This window comes from Mustela putorius, unplaced genomic scaffold (genome assembly GCF_011764305.1).
Source record: "Mustela putorius furo isolate JIRA1106 unplaced genomic scaffold, ASM1176430v1.1 tig00000145_pilon_pilon_pilon, whole genome shotgun sequence".
NCBI classification, from domain to species: domain Eukaryota; kingdom Metazoa; phylum Chordata; class Mammalia; order Carnivora; family Mustelidae; genus Mustela; species Mustela putorius.
Window position 1 is genome coordinate 39353193 of NW_025421294.1, and position 22134 is coordinate 39375326.

A 22134-nucleotide genomic window follows, 5' to 3' on the forward strand; every position below is an offset into this window, starting at 1 on the left:
ACCCGCAGAAAGGAGGGAAATCCCTGGCCGTAGTATCCAACGGCAAAGTAGTCTGGCTTGGGCCTGAGGATTTTCATGATGTTTTCATAGAATTTTGCCTGCTGGATCTGGAAGGAGAAAACTCATAACTTATAACAGCATAGATGCACACCAAAGGCACATTCAGTTCAGAGAGACCACACTTGAGACATGACCATTATACCAAGATGCCCAGTGCACATGTTTGCATGTCCGTGGATATGTCTATAAACATTACAGCAATAGCTGTATTTACCCTATACCAAGTTCTGTATTGAATACTAGCTCGTTTACTTGCATCATCCTTGTAACAATTCCCAAGTATCGTATCTGTTTTGCAGAGAAAGAAATGGTGTCTCCTAATGCAGCGAGTAAGTGTGGGGCTTAATCCAGCCAGCTGTCCAGAGTCCCCTCGGCACACTGCTGCCCCTCCCAGGCACACCAGGCATGTGTTTATGAGGCTCTACAGATGCACAAATATGCCTGAATATAGATGGCTTCCTGTGTGTGCATACTTCACGTATTTCATCAGTTCTGAGAGGTGTGTGTTTTCATATGTTAACATCTCTGAAAACAGTTTACATCTTACTTTACATCTACTAGCATCTTACAATTGCTATTTGCTAGACAGATATCATGACAGGGTACATGAAAAGAATACCACATCTCACGCCGATGGCTTCTTACATTTGACACAATGGAGATAAATGTGCATGGACACAAGCCTGTGCAGCAGAGCCTCAGAGCGCAGATGTGCACGTACATCAGCAGGCACATGAATCTGTACCATGTGTGTGCATACGTGAGATCACATGTGTGCCATGTGCACACACATAAGCATGTGTTCCAGGCACATGCATGTGTCCATGTGTCTCATGGGTACGTGTATGTCCCATGTGCTGTGCATACATGTGCACATGTATATTGCACGTGTGTTAGGTGTGTGCACATGTACATAACTGTGTACGGGACATGTGTGTGCATGTGTACAAACGAACGTGTGTTCTGTGTGTGTATGTATGCACACAAATGTGTACTGAATGTGGTGTATGTACATGAGTGTGCACTCCATGAGTGTGTGTCTGGTGCAAGCACATGAAGGCACATGTTGAGAAGGCATGCGTGTCTCCATGTCTGCAAACATCTATGTGGATGTACATGAGGTAGATGTAGTGTCTTTTGGTGTGACTGATTGTGTGTTTGCATTGTATCTTACACACAGCACAAACCGCTAACAGCTCGGCTGTTTTTAACAAGAACACTGTACTCAGTACCAATTTCCCCCTCAAAGGAGCCATAAATCATCTCTCCACATTCTGCCTCTTGCTTTAGAGTTTCCTGGACACAGTTGGACTGGTCTTTCAAATAGGCCAGCATGGGGCATCGGGGTCCTGGGTCTGAGGGAAGTGTCTGAGCAGTAGGAGCAGCCAGGGTGTCCTGCATTGTCCCTACAGAGGCCACCTCCCCACCAAGCCCCGTATCTGCAGCATGAGCAGGCTAGGCTGGCTTCCCCCACTTTCCACTCACCCCCACCAAATCACCAGCACCGAGGAGCTAATGGGGAATGGCCAGATGGGGAGCATTTTAATGTGATTTATCTGTTAATCAGAAAGCACAAATTTGCGTTTTTATTTAATTGGCTTAGTGATTTGTGGGGATTTTACTGCAAATGTAGCCCAGTGTTTATCGGGTATGCAACAGCAGCGGCTGCCCCAGTGCCAAGCAGGTACTTACCACTCCATCCGGGAAACTGTCACTGATGAGTTTTCCCAGAATACTCTCTCTGGAAACATTCCCATCTGGAAGGAAGGCTTGCAGCAGCCTTCCTCAGCCCAGGCCCTACTTCCAGTCCTTTTCTGTAGTCCTGACCCCACCTGGCCTCCCACTTCCTCTCGCCAGCCTCCCTGGGGAGTCCGAGGCCCTGGGCTCCCAACCTTACCAGGTTCTGGCTCAGGAGCTCATAGTCAAAGATCTCCATCTCATACTGTTCCGCCAGCTCCTTGCACAGACTGATGGCTTCTTCCCACATCTATAGGAAGGTCATGGACACAAAGGTTAGGAGGCATCTCCAGGCTTGCAGAATCTTGCTGGGGAAGGGACTTGCGGCAGCATGCCTCCTGGGGCTGCAAGCCTCTCTCGGACCCAGGCCCAGCCCATGCACAGCGAGCCAGTTACCTCACAGGGAGCATGACCCTTCCTCGGCCCCGCACTCTAGTTTTGTGACAAATAATGGAGCAGTCAGAGAAGAGGATAAATACTTTAGTTGCATGCTCTTTGGTTCTTCACAGCTGATCTGGGAGGTGACTGGTAACATCTGCATTTCCCAAGTGAGAAATGGAGGTTCAGATAGACAGAAACACTGTCCCAGGTCACACGCCTGACCAACAGCTGGGCTAGAATGCACACCTGGGTGTGACCTGAGGATTGTCAACTATAGACCTAAGGTTGGACAGCAGGTCTCTAGAACTTATTCATCTCATGTAACCAAAATTTTATACCTGTCACTTCCTAATGGGGTTATTTGGAGTGTATGAGTTGGGAGGGGCTGTATAGAGGTGGGGATGGATCTGGAACTAGAGCATAAAAAGAGTGATTAGAACTTTCTGTAAGGGGCACCTGGATGGCTTAGCTGGTTAAGTATTTGACTTTTGATTTCAGCTCAGGTCATGATCTCAGGTTTGTGAGATTGAGCCCCATGTTGGGTTCCGCACTAGGCATGAAGCCTGCTTAAAATTCTCTCTCTTCCTCTCCCTCTGCCCCACACCCCAGTCCCTCTCTTAAAAAAAAAAAAAAAAAAAAAGAAGTTTTTGTAAATAGGTCTTTTCCATTTGAAAAAAAAAATGAAAAAAAAAAAAACCCTGGATATAGGGGATTTTCTGTTTCCTCTGCTCTTAGACTGAATCCAATAGATCATCCTTCCATCTTAGACTAAAGGGGGTCGGGAGCCTCTGCAGGGAGGCGGGTGAGATGCAGAGTGGGCTGGAGATCTGGCAATCTCAAGGGACACCCATCACATTTCATATTCAGTTTAAAATGGAAAATGCATCTAAATGAAGAAGCTAGGGGAGGTGGAGAAGGAGAGAGGGGAGGTTGCCAAAATGTAGTGTGTGCTTTGTAGCAAAAATGCTCTCTCTGCATCCAAGCATAAAAATAAATAAAAGCAAGTGCCGAGTGGAGGAGCCACGGCTGTAAACCCGTGGACAACTTAGTGAAGGGCATAAAAATGCTTTATGTGCCAGGAGGAACCAAGTCTACAGACCAGACTGGGCTGGGGCTTTTCTTTTCTTAAGCCTGACAGGAAGATGGTGATATAGTCCTGGGCTGGGTCAGGGGACTATCTGGCTCATTTGTAGGTATTTGCCAACTTCCTACCATAATATGCCAGAAATGCTCTCCCCATGTGTTAAGAGACAACTAAGGGGCCAGGGAGGGAGTCAGATACCTTAAGATTTCTCCCTGAGTCTGCCCACATGGTCACTGGGACCTCTGACAGTCACTCATCCCTCTGAATCTCATATAGTAACTATGGAGCACCTGCTGGTTTCCAGACTTGATATTCCATACAGTGATGGGACAAACGTAAATATGGAGAAGACACAGTCTCTTCTTCCATGAAACACATGTGGGTAAAGATACACATAAATAGATGTGAGAACTGGGTTTTAAGGGATATACAGGAGTTCACAAGTATTGACAGGTCGACTAATGGAGGAGAAAGCCCTTGTGTGTTTCTGGAGCAGTAAATCTCCACTGTGGAGAAAGGAAGGTAAAGGGATGCTGAAGAGTTTGGGCTTGTTCTGGAAACTTCCACAGCAGTGGCTATCAGAGTAAGCTATACCCATCTGTTCCCTCTTCTCTGCTCCCAAAGTACCTTGGCACTGACTTTCCCTCCCTCATCCTCCATTATTGTACAACTCCAAAGGGTACTACACAAAAAAGATCATGACTGGCATGTCTGTTTTGCCACTAGATAATAAGCAGCTGGAGATAAGGGATGGTGTCTTTTTCCTCTCTGCTCAGCAGAGAGTGAGTTGAACTGGATACTTTGCAGAGGATAAAGTTCAACATGTCCTTCTGAGCGTTCACACTGTTATGGACCAAATTAGCTGTAAACAAATCGTGAGCTCTGCCGTGATGCCAGTAGGGCAGAAGGTTCCAGAAATGGCAAACTCTTTGCCCTCAAGAGGCTTATAATTGTAAATTATCAAAACAGTCTTTCCAACTGCTCAGCTCCTGGGAATTTATAAGCCCTTCTACAGACATTACCTCATTTTGTCTTTCCAGGGAAGGTGGGGAGATCAGGCTAAGACAGATACGATGAGCGGCAGCGACAGAACAGACCAAAATTAAGTCCATTAAATTATGTCCCCATAAGCTGTAAGAGACCTTGTAATTCAGAGGAGAGGGAAAGCTGCAGGTAAGCTGGAGGACTCAAGAAAAGCTTGATGGAGGAAGTGGCCGAGTCACTGGGGCCTTGAAGGCAGAAGAGGGTAAAGGTGAGAGCTAAAACTTAAGAAGATAGGACTAGTTGTTCGACATGTGCTCTCTCACCTAATTTGCACAACAACACTAGGAAGTACGTACTATTAGTATCACTATCTTGGGTGGGAACTGGAGTCCCTAAGAGGTCAAGGGAACTGTAGGTAGTAGAGGAGTAAGGTTTGAATCCAGGAAGGAGCCTGAGCAGTTAGCCGACCTGCCACATCTCCTGTAGGACAAATGGATGCATTTGGGTTGGTGCTTCCTGAAGACACCTGGAGACTGGGAGTGGGTAGCAGTTGGTCTGCCTAATCTCTTGACCAAACCCAACCAAACATTTTGTCCTTACTGTTAAAAATCAGTGATAGCATCATAGTGTCATTCAGTTACTTGATTCATTCACTTGTTCAACATATATTTATTTGACCTCACATGTCAGTCTCTGTGCTTGACAATGGGGATTCAGCAGTGGACAAGTCTCTGTGTTCATGGCATGCTAAAATTCTGTTTTGTCTAGGTTGGTCGGGGAAAGTCATTGAGGACGTGATGTCTGAGCAGAGCTCTGAGCTGTGAGAAGGAGCCTGTGATGGAAAGCTATGGAGAAAAACGTTCGAAGGTGCGAAAAGCAAGTGCAAAGAATCCGATGTGGAAAGGAGTGTGGCATACAACATGTGGGAGCTGGCAGGGATGAAATAGGGAAGCAGTCAGAGGACAGCTCACATGGGCCCTCACAGGTCATGAGCAGGATTGTGTAACCATTCTGGTGGAATGAGGGAGAGCCATGGGGATGACGGTAAACAGGAGAATGATGAGATCCAGTGTATGTTTAATGATCCCCATTTTCTGTCTGAAGGATGATCTGTTGGAGGCAATGGAGGAAAAAGGCAGATTGCTGAGAACCCATTGAGTAGCCAAGTGAACAATGGACTTGAATCAAGGTGGTGAGAAGGTGGAGTCAAGTGATCAGACTTAGAATTGGGAGGGAGAGCTGACCAGACCTGTAGATGGATGGGGTGCAGAGTATAGGAAGGAACCGACTTTCCCATATCTAAGGTCACACAGAGAGAGGAAAGACAGGGACAAATTACCTTTCCTTTGTCAAAGTAGCCTATGATGATCTCATAGAGCGTCTCCTTCAGCTGTCGGTGAGTCTGGGAGTGTTGCTGGCCTGTCTGCATGACCTGCGAGGCACACTGCTCATCCGACCACTGAGAAGAAAAGACACACGAAGTCACCCAGGGCTGAGAGGCAGCCAGAGGCAGGTATCTTCCTCACTAATGAGAAGCAAGAGGAAGCCCTGCCAGCACCTCTGCCAGCTTGCTCACCACCCTGGCTGTGAGTGGTTAGAGATTTGCTGGGCTGCAATAACCATCTGGGAAGTGCCTCCTGATTTTTGCCAAGTGGTGCTTATTTGACTCTCTCTTGGCTCATGTGTATGATTTGTAGGTATTTTCTCTGAACCCCTATAAGACAGGGTCCCAGCTTTTCAAAAGCCAAAGGAAATCCTTTAGATATTGTGCAGTTACAATACTGTTTTCAAGAGATAGAAAACAGCTCACTGGGCATGCTGATGATTTATAGTTGATTTTTGGATGTTATATAAAATTGTAAAATATATCTTGTGGGGGGGTGTTTATTGTTGTTGCTAAATGTGAATGTCACTTGAAACTTTATATGACCAGGCAAAGCAGTGTAGAGAAGTAACTGGCCAGGTCAAGAGTTTGGGGACAGAGCAAAACAAAATTTATTGGCTAACTCTTTTTTCCATTTCTTTCCTTTCCTTTCCTTTCCCTTCCTTTCATATTCCTTTCCCTTTCCGTTTCCTTTTCTTTCATCTCTTTCCTTACTTTCCTTTTCTTTCCATCTCTTCCCTTCCTTTCTGTTTTTCTCTTTCTCCCTCATTTTCTACCTCTTTTTCTCTCTTTCTCTATTTCTTTCTTAACTCTTTAATTTGTTGTTGGGGCCTCATAGAGATCCTAGCACAAATCACTTTCATTGGAAGGGCAGTACCTTGAGAAGCCAGGTATGGAGAAGGAGTGTGTAGGCAGCCTCTGTGTAATTTTCACAGTCCAAGTGAAGATCACGGAGTTTGTACAGGTACCTGTGCAGGGAAATATGCTAGGTTACCAAGTTCGGTGACAAGGAGGCAGGAGGTAAGGCCAGGTGAGAGTCATACAGAACAACTAGGCACCACTTAGGATCACAAAGGAGTCCTCCATTTTCGATAATCAGCTCCTCCTACATGGGCAACGACAGCAGCCTTTAGTGTTAGTGAGATACGTCGTGTGTGAGAGGTAGCACGCTAAGTATTTTGAAAGCCTTAGATCATTTAATCCTCGTGGCAACCCTGGGAGATGGGTTTTTTGAGAATTCTCACTTCCAGATGAAAAGACTATGGCCTAGAGAATTTAAGTACCATCCCAGCCAGTATGCAACTTGATACTGAAGATTCTGGCCAATGCAATATGACAAGTAAGGGAAATTAAGGAAGGCAAGATGAATAACTCATCAGAAGTTTTGTGTTAGGACGCCTGGGTGGTTAAGCCGCTGCCTTCAGTGCAGGTCATGATCCCAGTGTCCTGGGATCAAGTCCCGCATTGGGCTTCTTGCTCAGTGGGGAGCCTGCTTCTCTTTCTCTGCCTCCGCCCGCTACTCTGCCTGCTTGTGCTCTCTCTCTCTCTCTCTGTGACAAATAAATAAATAAAAATCTTAAAAAAAAAAATTGAAAAGAAAAAAAAAAGGTCTTGTGTTAATAATTGGAATAGCTGGAACATGATCCCAGGCTAATTGTTTCCAGAGCCTGTGTTCTAAACATTGTACCAGTCCAGGAGAATGAAAAAGCCACAGCACTATAAAGAACAGCTGTCTTCAGTGTTCTCTTGGTATAAAACAAGTGTGTTTTCTGGTAAGAAAAACAAGTGGATCCGGGCCTCAAGATTGGATATCCATGTGGAGACCTTGAGCAGTCAGTAGGAAAAATACACTATTCAACCACAACCACATTTCCATCTTCTCTCCCTTTTCAATATGAAGTTCCGGTTCTGAACCCTGGGATGACTCTACATTTCAAAAATTCATGTGTGATCTATGTGGTGAAGGAGAGGTCTGTGGTACCATGAGAACAGAATTCATCTAGGTGTAGAGAGGAGGGACTTCTAGAAAAAGTTTCTATAACAGGGCAGTTGGGCTAGGATCTAAAAGTAAGAGGATGAGGGAGAGATAAATATCCCAGGTAGAAAGATTTGCTCTTTCATTCATCCAACAAATGGGTACTTTATATGTCATATCAATTCATCCTTCCAATCATCCTTTCATAGATAAGAAAAGAGATTTGGGGCCCCTGGGTGGCTCAGTAGTTAGGCTTTGGCTCAGGTCATGATCACAGAGTCCTGGGATCAAACCCTGCATCAGGCTCCCTGCTCAGTGGGGAGTCTCTCTCTCTCCCACTCCCCCTGCTTATGTTCCCTCTCTGTCAAATAAATAAACAAAATCTTTAAAAACAACAACAACAAAAAAGAACACAGATTTAAGTTAAAGTAGAGCAAGAAATAGGTGGAATCAGGTTTCAGCATCAACAATTTCTGCCTTTACAATCATGGCCATTGCACTCTTGTCCCTCACTTTTCTTCCCGTCAATCAAAGCTATCAGTGGAATTGCATGTGGCTTGCATATAGGGAGTGTTGAGCATATGTTCTACCTTTACAGGCTCTTATAGGTTTCTTTAGAGGTTTTCTATATGCATGGTGAATCCTGTCTTATATCTTCTTGCCCATCCTTGGTCCCTTAAATCCCTAGATGACTGGGTTCAAAAACCTTTAAGAGAGCAGCCAGAGGGACAGATTTCCTGCTACATTCAGCTACTTGATCAACAAAGGCACCCTCTTCTCTCCTTTGCCAACTCAAGGATTTGGTGATCTACTATAGATGCCAAAGGAAAACATCCTGATGGACCTGACCAGGGATTCAAGCTCAAAGACCTACACAGGCCAGATGGGCAGCTTGAGTGAGGTAAGCAGGGTGAAATTCAATGGGGAATGGAGACAGAATAATGGCCAGAGTACTCCAGATTTGTCAGGACAGAAGGAGGGCACAGTGTTGCTACACCTTCTGAGTTTTTTAGAAGAGGGAAATTCTTATTTTTATGTAAAATCTCTAGATTTTCAAATTTTGGCAACCAATTTAAAAATGTTTTTAAATACTATGCCTGCCAAACAGAACAGGTTTTCTGACTATACCCTGTTACATTGTTTGGTTTAGGCAAATGCAGTTTTCCTAGATTACAACAGAACTCAAATCTCCAGAGCTTATGGAGATCTGGGGCTCACCATCTGTGTTTCTAAAATGGGAATGAGAGAAAAGAGGTTGGAGGGATGGATCTATGTGCCAGACACTTTACCTATAGCATCTCATTTAATCCTCAAAACAGAAGGTAGAATGGAAACATTCTATAAGGGGAAACTTCAGCCTGGAGAGACTGGGTAAATTTATCAAGGGTCACGGAGAAGACAAGGTGAAGACCCCAGGCCCTTTGGACTCCATAGCTTTGTACTGCTATAATAAGCCCTGTCTAGTGATGTTATAAATACTGTCTAAGCTTAGGATAGCCTATGGAATTATCTTTTATCCAAATGATAGTTCCTATTCCTGGAATAATGCTAAACTAAGTGCCTAAAAATATCTGCAATAATAGCAGAGTAGGTTCAGACTTGGAGTCTCTGGCCATTGACAGAATGGGTCAAAAGACTTGAAAATGCTTGTCAAACTTCCGGACAATTTCTCTCTGTGGGCTCTTGTCTCACGAGGATATGTGCAAGACAGATCTTGGGCACAAAAGACATATGTCTAAAAATTTTGTCATTGTGCTATTTATGATAGAAAAAAGTTGGAAACAACCTAAATGTTCAACAATATGGGACTGGCTATATAAATTATGGTATATTCTGGAAAGAGAATTTTATAGTTTCATTAAAAATGATGTTGAAATTCATCTGTTGACATGAAATTCTTGTCAAGCAAAGAATAAATTATGAGCAATATGATCTCATTTTTGTAAAAAATATGCACGCATAGAATTCTATCTATACATAAATATAAAAGGGTCTACAATATGTACGGATTATGGTAGTTTATGTCATTTCTTTTGTTTTTGTCTATATTTTATAAGTTTTTTGTTGCTGTTGTTTTGGTAATAAGTATGCATTATTTTTGTAATGAGTAAAAATAACAACAACAACAAAAAAAAACCTTGGTGAAAAAAAATATGAGATTCTGAGAAAAACTGGCAAGGGAGTTTTTTGCTCCAGGCTAATATCCCCAAAAAGCCCCACTTCGTGATATATTCAAATAAATGTCTTCTAAGTGCCTACAAGGAAGCAGATATCATGCATCTTGGTATTTTTTTTCTCTTTGAAACTGGGCTGGCCAATGGTCTCACTACATGCTTCATAAACCCTGGACTTGGGCCTCATGTGCCAGCCTTCAACAAATGTAGATGCAATTCACCAGCTCAGTCCACAAAGATGGTTAAAGAAAATGTGGCCTGTGGACACAGCAAAACAGTACGGCAGGTCACAGAAGTCCATGTAGTATGGGGGGCTGTTTATAGGAGAATGAAAGGAGTTGAATCTGGAAACATTGACAGGAATCAGACAGAGAGGGACCTAGTGTTCAGAAGATACGTTTAAATTCTATCCTGAAGACAGTGGGGAACCACCAAAGGATACAGAGCAAGAGGATGACACAGCAGGTCTGGGTTTTAGAAAACAAAAATCTTACCTTATGTACATCTCTTCCCGGTTGTTATCTTTGTAGAAATTCTAGGGAGTGGAGGAAAAACAGTGATGAGTGTCTTTCTTTGCAGAATGGCAGGAGTAGAGGGCGTAGAGAAAGAGATGAAGGGAAGACTGCCGTTTTCTACCTGGGGGCCCTGAGATGGGAGCACAGAATTTACTTCCCTGAATGTATCAAACTCCCTTCTTCAGGGAGTCTTCCTTGAGAGTCACTTCCCTGAATCTTAGACTGTATAGGGAAAGAGAGGGTACCCCAACCATCATATATCAGGGGTGAAGTTGAGCTATTTGCTGTGCTGAATGGGGCACCGTCAAGATAGAGGCAGTCCACTTTGACAGAGTCTGCAACAAAAGGCAGCCCAGCTCGATGCTGGCGAGCTCAGACCTAGTACTCTGATGAAGCTGTAATAGCAGTAATCAGAGTAATAGGAATAGGAATAGATCTCAGGGAGAATAATGGATCATAACTCCTGTTGGTACAGCAGTATGAGGAGTTACGAGGAGACTCCACAGTCAAACACACTTAAACTTGGCAATATTAGGAAGCCCAACTTGGGCTTGGGGGTCATGTAGACTAGTAGTAACCCTGGGCTCCACCTAATCTCCACCTAATCTCATGCATTTGTAAATGAGTCCTCACAAGTTCTGAGCCAAGAGGTCATGGTCTGACCCTTGAGCCATACATTGAGAAGACCTGGTTTAACCCAGTGTACCCAGGGGCACTGGAAGCTCAGAGAGGGGAGGTGGTGTGTTCTTGGGTACACAGTGAGCGGGTGGCAGAGTCACACTAGACCTCAGCTACCCGATACCCTCCTCCTGTCCTCCTTCCTGATGCCATGTTTACACCACACCAAGCTAGCAAGGTCTAATGAAAATTGCTTGTGGATCAGCCTGTTCCAAACTCTCTCCCTGGTCAAAGTTTGACTGTTGAAGGTCATTTTCTGCAACTAACTTCTGCCTCTCCATAGAGAGAAATTGCTAAACCCCTGGAAAACCCCTCTTCCTGTTCTTTATGTAAATTGGACCTGGTGGAGTTATTAGCAGTGAACTCCTTTCTGCTGTAATCAGGATTTTTAAACTCCCCTTGGCCTTTCAAAAAAATCAATGGCAATATCTAGGCTGTTAAAAAGGGAGTCCACTTAGGGCAAACAGAGACTACACAAAGAAGCTACAGGACAGGATTTATATTTCCGGAGCATTGAGCATGGCAGGGGGCATTGATACAATGGATGCCGCATGGTCTTTTGGCCAACTTCATTAATTTAAACCAGTGATGGTGTGAAGTGCTAGGGTTGCTACTACCTGTCCCATGACCGTATGGCAGGACATACGAAGGGAGACTTTTCATGACTCTTGGCAGGTCATGTGGTAGAGGGGGTAAGGGCCTGGACTTGAGATTAGCTGCTCTGGTTAGCCTGGCCCATTCTACTTTGCTGTAAATTCTGGTTATTCGATTACTCCAATCCATAAGAGAAAGAAAGTAATATTAGTAAGCATTTAACTATGCCCCTGGACTGCAGAACCCAAGAAATAGCTACAGTTATTTTCTCTATAGAACAGATAAGACAATGAAACCCTTCAGAAAACTTCTTGGACTTGTCTGCTCTATTAATTTTCAGAGGTAGGATGAGAACCCAGGTGCTATGTAACTCCAGAGCTCATACTCTACACCATTTTCTAGGGCCACTTCCCTTCCATATGATGTATTTCTTTAATACTAAAGAAAACACTCATTCCCATTTCATCAATGAGGAAACTTGAGCGTGTAATGAAGTTATTGGCCTCAAGACACAGAGAAAGCAGGTGGCAGAGTAGGGATTCAATCTCACTTTTGTCTGGTTTGCGAAGCCCTGAGCACTACTTCTCTATCAAAAGCACAGCAAAACCCCACACCAGGCCTGCCCCAAGGACTCTGGTCTGATGGGGCCTTGGGGCGAGGTGGCCAAGCCCACACACCAGCAGATTCACGGTGCAGCTCATGCGGTTGTCTTTGCTCTCATCCGCCATCACACCCCGGTAATCGAGCAGCTTCTCCAGGAGGCCTTTCACCAGGTTCACAAAGTTTTCCACCGACTTGAAAATAGTCGGGTGCTCTGCAGCACACTCCATCAGGCTGTGGGCAGAGAAGGGAGGTCAGTGAGCTCATGGCCAGTGTGCCGGTGGGGGAGGGGAGCAGATAAACCAGTGAATCCAAGTTCTCCTGGTTCATGTGTTGACCCATTTTGTTCATTGATTCAATCACATATTCATTTACACACTTATTTGTCCATATAGTTTAGCAAATATTTAATTTTTCCACCCACCATCAGAATGGGGGAAAAAATGTCCAGTGTGGACAATGGTGTGGGGAAATGGTGACTTGTACACACCCACCTAGGGAGTAAATCAGTACAACCTTTTGAGTAGCAATTTTCACAATATCTATCAAAATTTTTAAGTGTACATACTCGATCTTGGGTTCAACAATTCTACTTCAGGGAATCTATTTGAAAGGAATATTCCCAGAAGCATGCAAAGATTTATAATACTTACAAATTGTGTCTACAGTGAAATAGTTGAAACCATCTTAAGTGTCCATCAATAGGCAAATGGTTAATAAATTAAAGCATATTCACAAAATTTAGTTCTATGAAGACATTAAAAAGTATGAGACAGTAATATGCTTTGACACAAAAAGCTCTGCATAAAATATACAGGTCACTCAGAAAAATTAAGTCTCAGAACAATATTTGTTTTTTATTTAACCAGCTCACATAGAACCTACCATGTCCCAGGCATTATTCCAAACGTCTCACAAATGCTAAATCATTCAATCTCCCATCATTGTCTTAGGAGATGGGATGTTTGCAGTTGGGGAATCTAAGACACAGTGAGGCCAACTAACTTGTCCAAGGTCACACAGTTGTTAAAGATCAACATTCTGGCTCCAGCATTTGTTAAGTAGACTTGCACGTCTGCATCACATATTTCTGTATGTAGCAGACATGGTCAGGAAGGACAAACACCAAACTCTTAATGGCTGTTGCTTCTGACAAGGGGTCTAGGTGGGAGGGTGGAGGAGAAAGTACTCGTTTTTAAAATTTAAATGTGCATATATTATTTGAAAAATATACATTTGTTGTCATATTGGTATTCTAAATTTTAAAAAGTAAAAATAAAAAATGTGACATTCCTTAAGCATCTATTAGTTGCTGGGCAATATAATAGGCATTGTGTGGGGTGGGTATGGGGAGAAAGACAAAAATAAGAAATATATAAAAAAAAAATCATGTCTACTTTCAGGAGGTCCACAGGCTAGGCAAAGGGAGACAGATGGATTAAAATTTTGATTAATGACTGCTTTTTATTAATCACTTATTCTGCACCAGACACTCTTCTAATTACTTTTCCTTCTTTCTTTTCTTTTCTATTTTTTCCCTCATTACTTTTTCTTAAGAAATCATCATGATAATTATGACTAGTAAAAATTCTTCCCCTCATTTTATAGATGAGGGAATCAAGGCTCAGAGAGGTTAAATGACCTTCCCAAATCACTTTTGTAATAAGTGGTGACCTTGGGAATCAAGCCAAATACTTCCTTATTTTCCCACAGAGAAACATTGTGGTTTGTTCTCAGGCATCTTGAGTAGACAAGAATTACCCAGGCTACTATTTGTTTCTGGCTACCTTCCCTGTGGCAGCTTAGGTCCCAAGAGCTCCTAGGAGGGAAAGGTGAGAAAGGCAAGGACTTTGGAGGGTCATTTCCTCCCAGAAGCCAAACCAGGCTGCAAGGAGGCGACATCTCAAACTGTGGCTGTGATCAGACAAATCCATCTTCTCCGTGGGAGAAGCACCTGTTCCCTGGCTCTGAATGAGAGATGCAAATTGCTCTGTGATTTAGGCCTGTCTGGCTCCGTCACAGCTGTGCCTGACTCCTTCTGGGACAGTCACTTCCAAGCCTGCTTCCCAAGCTAATAACGATGCGACAAAGTTTGTCCAGTGTTTGGAGTGTGATACCTCACGGCCTCCCAGGAAGCTCAGACCCAGAAGGTATCTCACCACCTAAGTGCAGCCAGACTAGTGGTTCTCAGTCCCAACTACATGTTAGAATCCCCAGGGGAGCATTTTATAAAGCTCAATGCCCACCCTAAAATCAATGACTTTGTATCCCTGGGAGTGGGAGCCAGGTAGCAGTATTTTATTTTTAAAGTTCTCTAGGTGATTCCAATATGCAGGCAACATGAAGAACAACTCCTTTAGTCCAGGGCTTTGCAAAGTTCAGTGCCCATGGGAATAACCTGGGGCTTAGCAGATTCTGTTAATAGATACTGGTTCAGTAGATCTGGGCTCGGGCCCAAGATTCTGCGTTTCTAAAAAGCTCCTGGATGATGCTAGTGCTATAGGTCCTTTGTGAAGCATGGGTTTAGGAGAACACAGTCCTGGCTTTCTTAGTTTCACTATTCTTTAGGCATAGGGTAAGAAAGCTGCTCATATGGTCTAGGATTGGTGAGATAGATGAGAAGATTGTTTGGAAATCACCCAGCTGTTCACCATCTACCATCACCCACCATTCACCAATCCACTCAACAGATACTGTTCTAGGAACTAGGGATTCAGAAATCATTAAGACACTGACTTCCAGGAAATCACAGTGTAGCAGGGGAAGCATATATAGAAATAAAAACTAACTGTAGTATAGTAATACTATCATGTATTGAGTAATTTCCGTGTTCCAGATGCTGTGCAAACCCACTTTATTTGTTGTCTTGTTTAACACTTAAAAAATTTCCTTGAGTTGGGCCTTATTAACATCATCAATCTATAGAGGAGGCATGAGGCCCACAGGTCCTGCCAAGGACACCCACCTCTTCCCTTCCTTTGAACCCTCAGTTGAAAATAAGTACAATGAAAAATGGTCCTGGGAACCTCTAATTGATGCAGAGAATTCCTCACTCAATGGAAGGAGAGGTGGCAGAGCACTTGCCAGCCATTCCATGTCTATGCTCCTGCCTTGAGGGGCCTGGAGGGAGCTCACCCTGCCCTGGAATTGATTTGCATTCAGTGTGGGAGGCCTTCAGAGGGAGGAGCCCAGGCCGACTCTGTCAGTGCTGATGGAACTGGGTTTTCACTCACTCCTTTAAAAATGATGTGTGCAGCACCACGTATGACAGGCCAGCTTTCAGATAATGAACTGATTTGGGTGGGATCTTGGACCCAGAGCACACATTCTCTGTCCTCTTCAGCTTTCCACCTCCCTTGCCACTTCTGGAAAAATTCTCAATGGAATTTTTCCATTCTATTCCAGATGGAATAAAGCAGGATAGAGTGTCTAATTATTCCATTCAGTGTGGGACCCTCACATTAATACAGTTATGGACAAATGGCAGTGGGCTCTGAGGACATTTCTGAGGATAGGGAGGAGTGGGGTGTTGTGTAAGGTTGTATGGCTTGTGCACTGCACAAGAGCCCATAAAGGCTGAAATTCAGCCCCACTCTATGCCCTAAAGCAGGGCTGCAGTTGCCACAAGAAGGGAAGCCCTGATCTATTCACAGAGGCACCATCATATTCCTAAGCCATGTACTCACGGGATTGTGTTTGCCCATGGGAGGCCCTACATGCCAGTGGAAGCCCTGAATGAAGGGCTGAGAAGAATAGTTGGAGGAACTGACAGTGACTAGCCTGGAGGAGAAATGAGAGGTAGGCTCATGGCTTCAAATAACCACATCAGCATCTACCTGAAGAACAACAATAAAAATAGCTAATATTTTCAGACTACTTAACTAGTTATCAGAAATTGTGCTAAGCACTTTACATGACTTCTCTTGCATAATCTAAAAAAAAAAAAAAAACCCTCTAAGAGATGGATAGTATTTTTATCCCCAATTTCCAGATAAGGAAACTGAGGCTCAGAAAGTTCAAAGGAAAAAGCAAGGACCTGGCTGCTGGACATTCCAATGGGACCTTGACTCCTTGGTTGGATTTGATTGGTTTTATAGAAATCATTCACACCTCTATCTCAGGAGCAAAAATAATCAGCTGCTTTTAATTTCCTCAACCTCTAAGGATTCCTTTTATAAATAATCGCTCAGGAAGGATTTGAAAACCCTGCTGATCATCTGAAGACTACCACAGAGCCCTATCCGCTTATAAAAATGGAAATTGCCAGCATCGCAAATGGTTTCACTTATGGTCAATATTTAGATTTTCTTTTTTAGAACTTTAAAATAAACGTTGACTTGGGCAAAATGTCACTTTTTCCCCTGGACAGTGAGTCTCGATACCCACCTGAGGGGCAGACAGTGAGCTTCTCCTTCTGGCTGAGCTACCTTTGCAATCCATGTGTTTAGTGAGGGCTGTGCACAGTGACAGAAGGGGGACAGGGTACTGCTGGGAATCTGCTCTGCCTCCAGAGTGGGGGAAGGAGGGTCACTGTGAGGATTAGAGAAAGGCCTTTAGTTTTGCTTTTGTTGCTGAAGTTAAAATATTCAAAAAGGATTGGAAAAAGAACCCCAAGTCCGAGTTATAGCAGAGAATCATACACATCAGAGAATATGCAACTAGTAAGAAATCTGGGATGTCTGAGCCACAGTACCAAACTTTCAGTGAAGTCCTTCTTGGAGAAAGGGTACAATTGACATGGAGACAGAAACTGGGGATCAGGTGTCTGAACAAAGTATACTTACTAGCTTTACCTGCTGTGTGCCAGATGCTTTAGAGTTATTCAGTCTTTAAAATAACCACAAGCTTATTCTTCCCATTTTACAGCTGGAGATGCTGAGGTTAATGATGGTGATTGGCCCAAAGTTATAGAGATGCTAGGTGGTGGGTTCAGGGTTAAAACCCAATGTCTTTCTCCAACTATATATAACTGGCCAATATGCACATGAAAAAATGCTCAACATCATGAGCCATCAAGGAAATGCAAATCAAAATGGCAATGATATCACTTTCACAGCCACTAGGATGGCTCTAATTAGTAAGACAGATTATTAACAAGTATTGGGGAGAATGGGGAGAAACTGGAACTCTTCACACACACCTGGTAGGAATAGGAGTGGTCTGGTATTTTAAAAAAACAGTCTCATGGTTCTTCAAAAGACCAAAGAGAGTTACCAGATGACCCAGTAATTCCACTCCTCGGTTTATACCCAAGAGAACCGTAAGCATATGTCCTCACAAAACCTTACACACAAATGTTCATAGCATCGTCGTTCCTAATAGTTGAAAAAGTAGAAACAGCAGAAATATCCATTAATAGGTAAGTGAATAAACAAAATGGGATGTGTCTAAACAGTGAAATATCAGTCAGCCACAAAAACGAATTAAGCACTTATACCTGCCACAGTGTGGGGTTACCCTCGTGGGTTAGAAGCCAGGCACCAAGGACCATATATTGATTCCATTTATATGAAATGTGCAGACCAGACAACTTCACAGGGACAGAAAGTGTGTGTGTGTGGGGGGGGGGGGGGGCGGCGGTGGCAAAAGGACATAGGGTTTCTTTTGGGAGGGAACAAAAATGTTCATCAGATTGTGGTTATGATCGTACAGCTCTGCAAATATACTAAAAGCCGTTGAATTGTACACTTTTAGTGGGCTGAATAGTACATAAATTATATCTCAGTAAGATGTTAAAACCAAACAGGGCCCTGACTGCAAGTGCTGTGGGGACCATGGTGCACTGCCTCACTCATGAGCCCTGCAGTCAGGCAGAGCTAGTTCCGGTCCTAGCTTGCCCATCCAACCAGCTTGTTCTGGTTTCCTCAGACAAGCCCCTCCCATGAGCCTCTGGGGCCAGCTCCGTGACACCGGGATCAGAGAGTAAATGCAGCTAAAGGAGGCAGTGCCCAGAGAGCATCTGGTCCAGCCCCCGTGTCTTGCGTGGGTTTCAGGTACGTTGGTCATGATCAACGTCTGTCTAAGATTAGAAGAGAAAAAAGGAAAAACTAGCAAGAACTAGTTCATAGCAAAGAGGTAAAAGAAGTGAACATTTTGGTGGATTGTTTTCCTCTTCCCGATATAGCAAAGTTTGTTTTTATCTGTCCTATTCCATCAATATCAAAGAAACAGTCCCTCTAGGGAGAGATATGTGAGGTTGTTTTCAGAAGGGGAGTTTCTCCAGTACGAGGAGCCAATGGACAGATCTCTGGAGTGGGGGTGGGGAGCGTCCGGAGGCCCCCGCGTTCCCAGCGCTCCGGCCTCCCTTGTCCCCCAGCTCCCGCGTCCCCCGCTCCTCAGACACCCGCGGGCGCGGACTTACATGGACTCTAGCAGCTGCATGTATTGCTCGTCCCCTCGACCCCCTTCCACCTCGTGGTCCAGCTTGAGGATGATTTCATTTTCAAACTGAAGAAAAACGAGGTGGAAATCAATAAGAACAACATTAGGAGGCTGAATGTTGAAATTAGCCCGTTTGTGATTTTAACCAAAGCTCTGGGGAGTGCCCAGCATTTCTCAGGGTCAGTGCCAGGAGCAGGGAGTGCACACAGAACAGGGCACCATGTCTGCCTTTGGGGAGTTCCCAGACCCTGGGGAAGAAACGTAGATGGTAAGCCCCAGAGAGGGGAGGAGGCAGGGAGATCAGGGAGAAAGACAGTTAGTGAGGGAAGGGAAAGCGCGCAGTGGAGGGCGGGGGGCGGAGGACACAGCCTGTGCAAGGGCGCGGAGGTGCGCGACAGAGGCCTCCGTCTTCGGGGAATGGACACCTGGCATTTCTGCCTGTCTGGCCAGCCTTTCTCCACACTTCAGTGATCGCCCGGGCCCTAGTCTCAGTCTTCAGGATAGAGGTGAGCTGAGCATGCCTCCCTAGCTCCAGGTACAGGACGTGACCCAGGCCTAGCTCTTAATCAGTCTCTTTCATCATCTAGACATTAAGATTAATAAAGGCCAAGCCAGGGAGACTCAGAGGCTGTGCTGGAACTCTTAGCACGGAGTCTGTCTGTTCCACATGGAGATGGAAGTTAGAAGCCAGGGCTGCTACAGATGGCCACAATGAAAGAACCTTCCTGGGAAGGAAACCAACACAAATGGAAGCAGAAAGGGGGAGATGGAGAGACACGGAGGCCCTGAGCCCACCCATACCTGAAGCTGTCATGTTTGCATGAGCTGATGCCTCAGAAAGCAAGGACTGGAGACAACTGTACTGGGCAGAAATCAGACTAGGTAAGTGACTTGAAAGTGAGCATGTACCCACAGTCCCACCAATCTTGTTACAATGAAGACAGAGGGTATTCTATTTCCCCACTTTCACCATGAAGAAGCATCTCATTCGCTTCAGTTCATGGCTTTTTCCATATCTGAAAGGGTCACACTGGGTCCCTTTTCACAGCTGTAATGTAAAACGGTTTGTACGGTTTTAATAACATGCCCCGATGAGTCCATCCGTACCATGCAGTGCATGTCTCAATTTTACCATTAAATAAGAAACTGACATCTGGAGAAGGGAAGGAGGCCCTTGGCAAAGGTCACCAAGGTCAAAGCAGTCTTTGGGTGGGTACTCCTGGCTCCTCACCTAACCTGTCTACCCTCAGTCCCTAAAATAGCTCCATGAGGTCTGGAGGTCATATTTAAGGATGATAGCTTTTTTTTTTTTTTTTTTTTTTTAAGAGAGAGAAAGAGACAGGGAGAAGAGAGAGAGAAAGCCTACACAAACAGGGGGGAGGGGCAGAGGGAGAGAGAGAATCTCAAGCAGTCTCCACACCCAGCATGGAGCCTGACTTGGGGCTTGATCTCATGACCCTGAGACCATGACTGAGCAGAAATCAAGAGCTGGATGCTTAACCAACTGAGCCACCCAGGCGCCCCAAGGAAGATCACTTTTAAATGTAAAAATGCGTGAAAAGCAGCCAGCCTGGACTGGCCCCACTTAAGTAAGTAGAGCCTTTCTCTTGGGTAGTAGAGACTCTGGGAATTTAAGTGGCTTGTCTAAAGTCTGTTATGAATGGCAGAGACCTTTTGGCAGGTTCTTTTCAGTGCACAAAGGATCAAGCCCTGTCTAGTTGGTTGGAATCTTCAGGTGATGAAAGGCCGGGACTGGAGTCACTCTTCCCTCAGCTCACATGTGCGGTGCCATTGTTCCCTCAACTTTTGTGGGCTGAGGGCCAAAGGAAAGGACCAGAAGCTTGTGTTGATAGAGCACAAATGAGAAAATTTCCTGTGAGTTTCCACAGTTGCAAAAGATTTATGGAAGGAGATACACAAAACCTGGAAGATGGATAGGACTGTGACAAATGTGAAAATGAAGGGCATTTAGGTAGGAGGCATGGACTGAGCAAAGGATGGAGGTAGGAATGTAGAGAAAAATGAGGAGAGCAGTTCAGCAGGAGCAGAGTTCAAGAAAGAGGGAAAGGAAAAAAAAATTAGAATGGAGACCTACATGGGGGCCAATTTGACCAGGGTTTGAGCTGCCCGTCTGCACTTGAATCATGGACATTATATGATGCATTATACTAAGCATCTAGTAGGCATCAAACATCATCCAGAGTCAAGGGTTGGGGCTATGTTGATTAGAGAGGTCTACTGAGCAAGCCTAGGGCAGGAAGAAATACGCTGAAGGACTACAAGCATGGCCTCTGATGTTAGATTATCTGGCCATCTAGACATGTCTGCTTCATTCCCTCCACCATTTGGGGAAAGCTAGCAGGTCTTTCTAATCCTGTTTCAGAGTTTATAACAGGGGTCAGCAACCATTTTCTTTAAAGGATCAGACCGTAAGTATTTTAGGCTTTGTTACAACTACTCAGCTCTGCTGCTATAACACTAAGCCACCATAGATAATAGACAAATCAGCATGGCTGTATGCCAATAAAACTTTATTTACAAAAACAGGTAGCAGGACAGATTTGGCCTATCAATATAATAGTAATACCTACTGCACAGGGGAGTTAGGAGAACTGGAGGATTTTATATATAAAGCACCAGGGGAGACCATAAACTCAGGTATGCCTCGGGTTTGCTGATCTGCTAATGATTACTGCTAATGTTATGCTATTACTGCTGGATGTTACGGGAAAGCAGCTCTGGGGGAGGAAAGAAACAGCATTTTTTTCTTGTCTGAGTGGTTCAATGGTAAATGTTGGCATGATTCCTCCTCATGTGATGAACTTGCCTTTAGAGCGGAGAAGTGCATGAGGTAAATAAGCACTTGTCACAGGGTCACAAAAGAGCCTGCAGGGAAGGGAATTACAGGGTGCCAGGGGTTCTGCAGAGCTGGCTGATGCCATCCATGCCTGAGCCCTCTAGGGCAGCTTGGAGAGTGAGGGTTGCAGTCAGGCACATCCCAAAGCGGACTGCAGCCCGTTTTGCCTCCCCCCACCCCTCAGCAAGCACTGTGCTTAGGAGTGGCTATGACCACAGCTTTTGGCATCCAAGAGACTTAGTTTCAGTCTTGCTTTGACTTTTTTCCCCATTCTGTGACTTTGGCCAAATTGATAAGCTTTCTGGGGCTCATTTTTCTCACCTATTATAAGGAAATTTAAAACAGCACCTGCGTAGAGTGGTGCTGGGAGGAGTTAATGGGAAAAACACATGAAAGATTTAGCATGGTGCTTGGCACACAGTAAGTGCTCAATAATTGTTGGCAATTTTCCTGACATCGTTGACATTGTCATTGTCAATGGCAGCATAATCTCACTTAGTCTTTAGCCAAGGGGGATGGATATCATCATTCCTATTTTATAAAGAAGGAAACTGAGGCAAAGCAAAACCTTGGTCTGGGTTTCAAAGGATGGATGGACTTGGCCAGAGTAGACCCAAGGGCCCAGCGTTTGCTCCTAAACATACACTATGCTGTGCTACTGTACAGAGCTTCTGCCTTCTCCAAATCAATTCCATTTTCCTCCACAGCCACACCGGCATCACAGTATTGA

The 22134-nt window shown here is 44.5% G+C and overlaps 1 protein-coding gene across 7 annotated transcripts in view; it reads right to left on the reverse strand.

Annotated features, from left to right (window-relative positions):
• DOCK2 (dedicator of cytokinesis 2) overlaps positions 1-22134 on the reverse strand; it is a 412101-nt gene that overhangs the window by 29256 nt on the left and 360711 nt on the right. For 5 of the 7 annotated variants that reach the window (XR_006605414.1, XM_004737633.3, XM_045075617.1 and 2 more), the window contains exons 34-41: positions 18528-18613; positions 16553-16696; positions 12244-12400; positions 10274-10314; positions 6508-6598; positions 5586-5705; positions 1958-2047; positions 3-107 (exon numbers count right to left, since the gene is read on the reverse strand). Coding sequence is in view for 6 of the 7 variants with exons in the window: in XM_004737633.3 (XP_004737690.1) it covers positions 3-107; positions 1958-2047; positions 5586-5705; positions 6508-6598; positions 10274-10314; positions 12244-12400; positions 16553-16696; positions 18528-18613 (834 nt within the window). In the remaining variant the exon portion in view is untranslated. Of the gene's footprint in view, positions 1-2; positions 108-1957; positions 2048-5585; positions 5706-6507; positions 6599-10273; positions 10315-12243; positions 12401-16552; positions 16697-17733; positions 18186-18527; positions 18614-22134 lie in introns of those variants that run through there. The other 2 variants (XM_004737634.3, XM_045075619.1) reach the window with 2 other exon arrangements.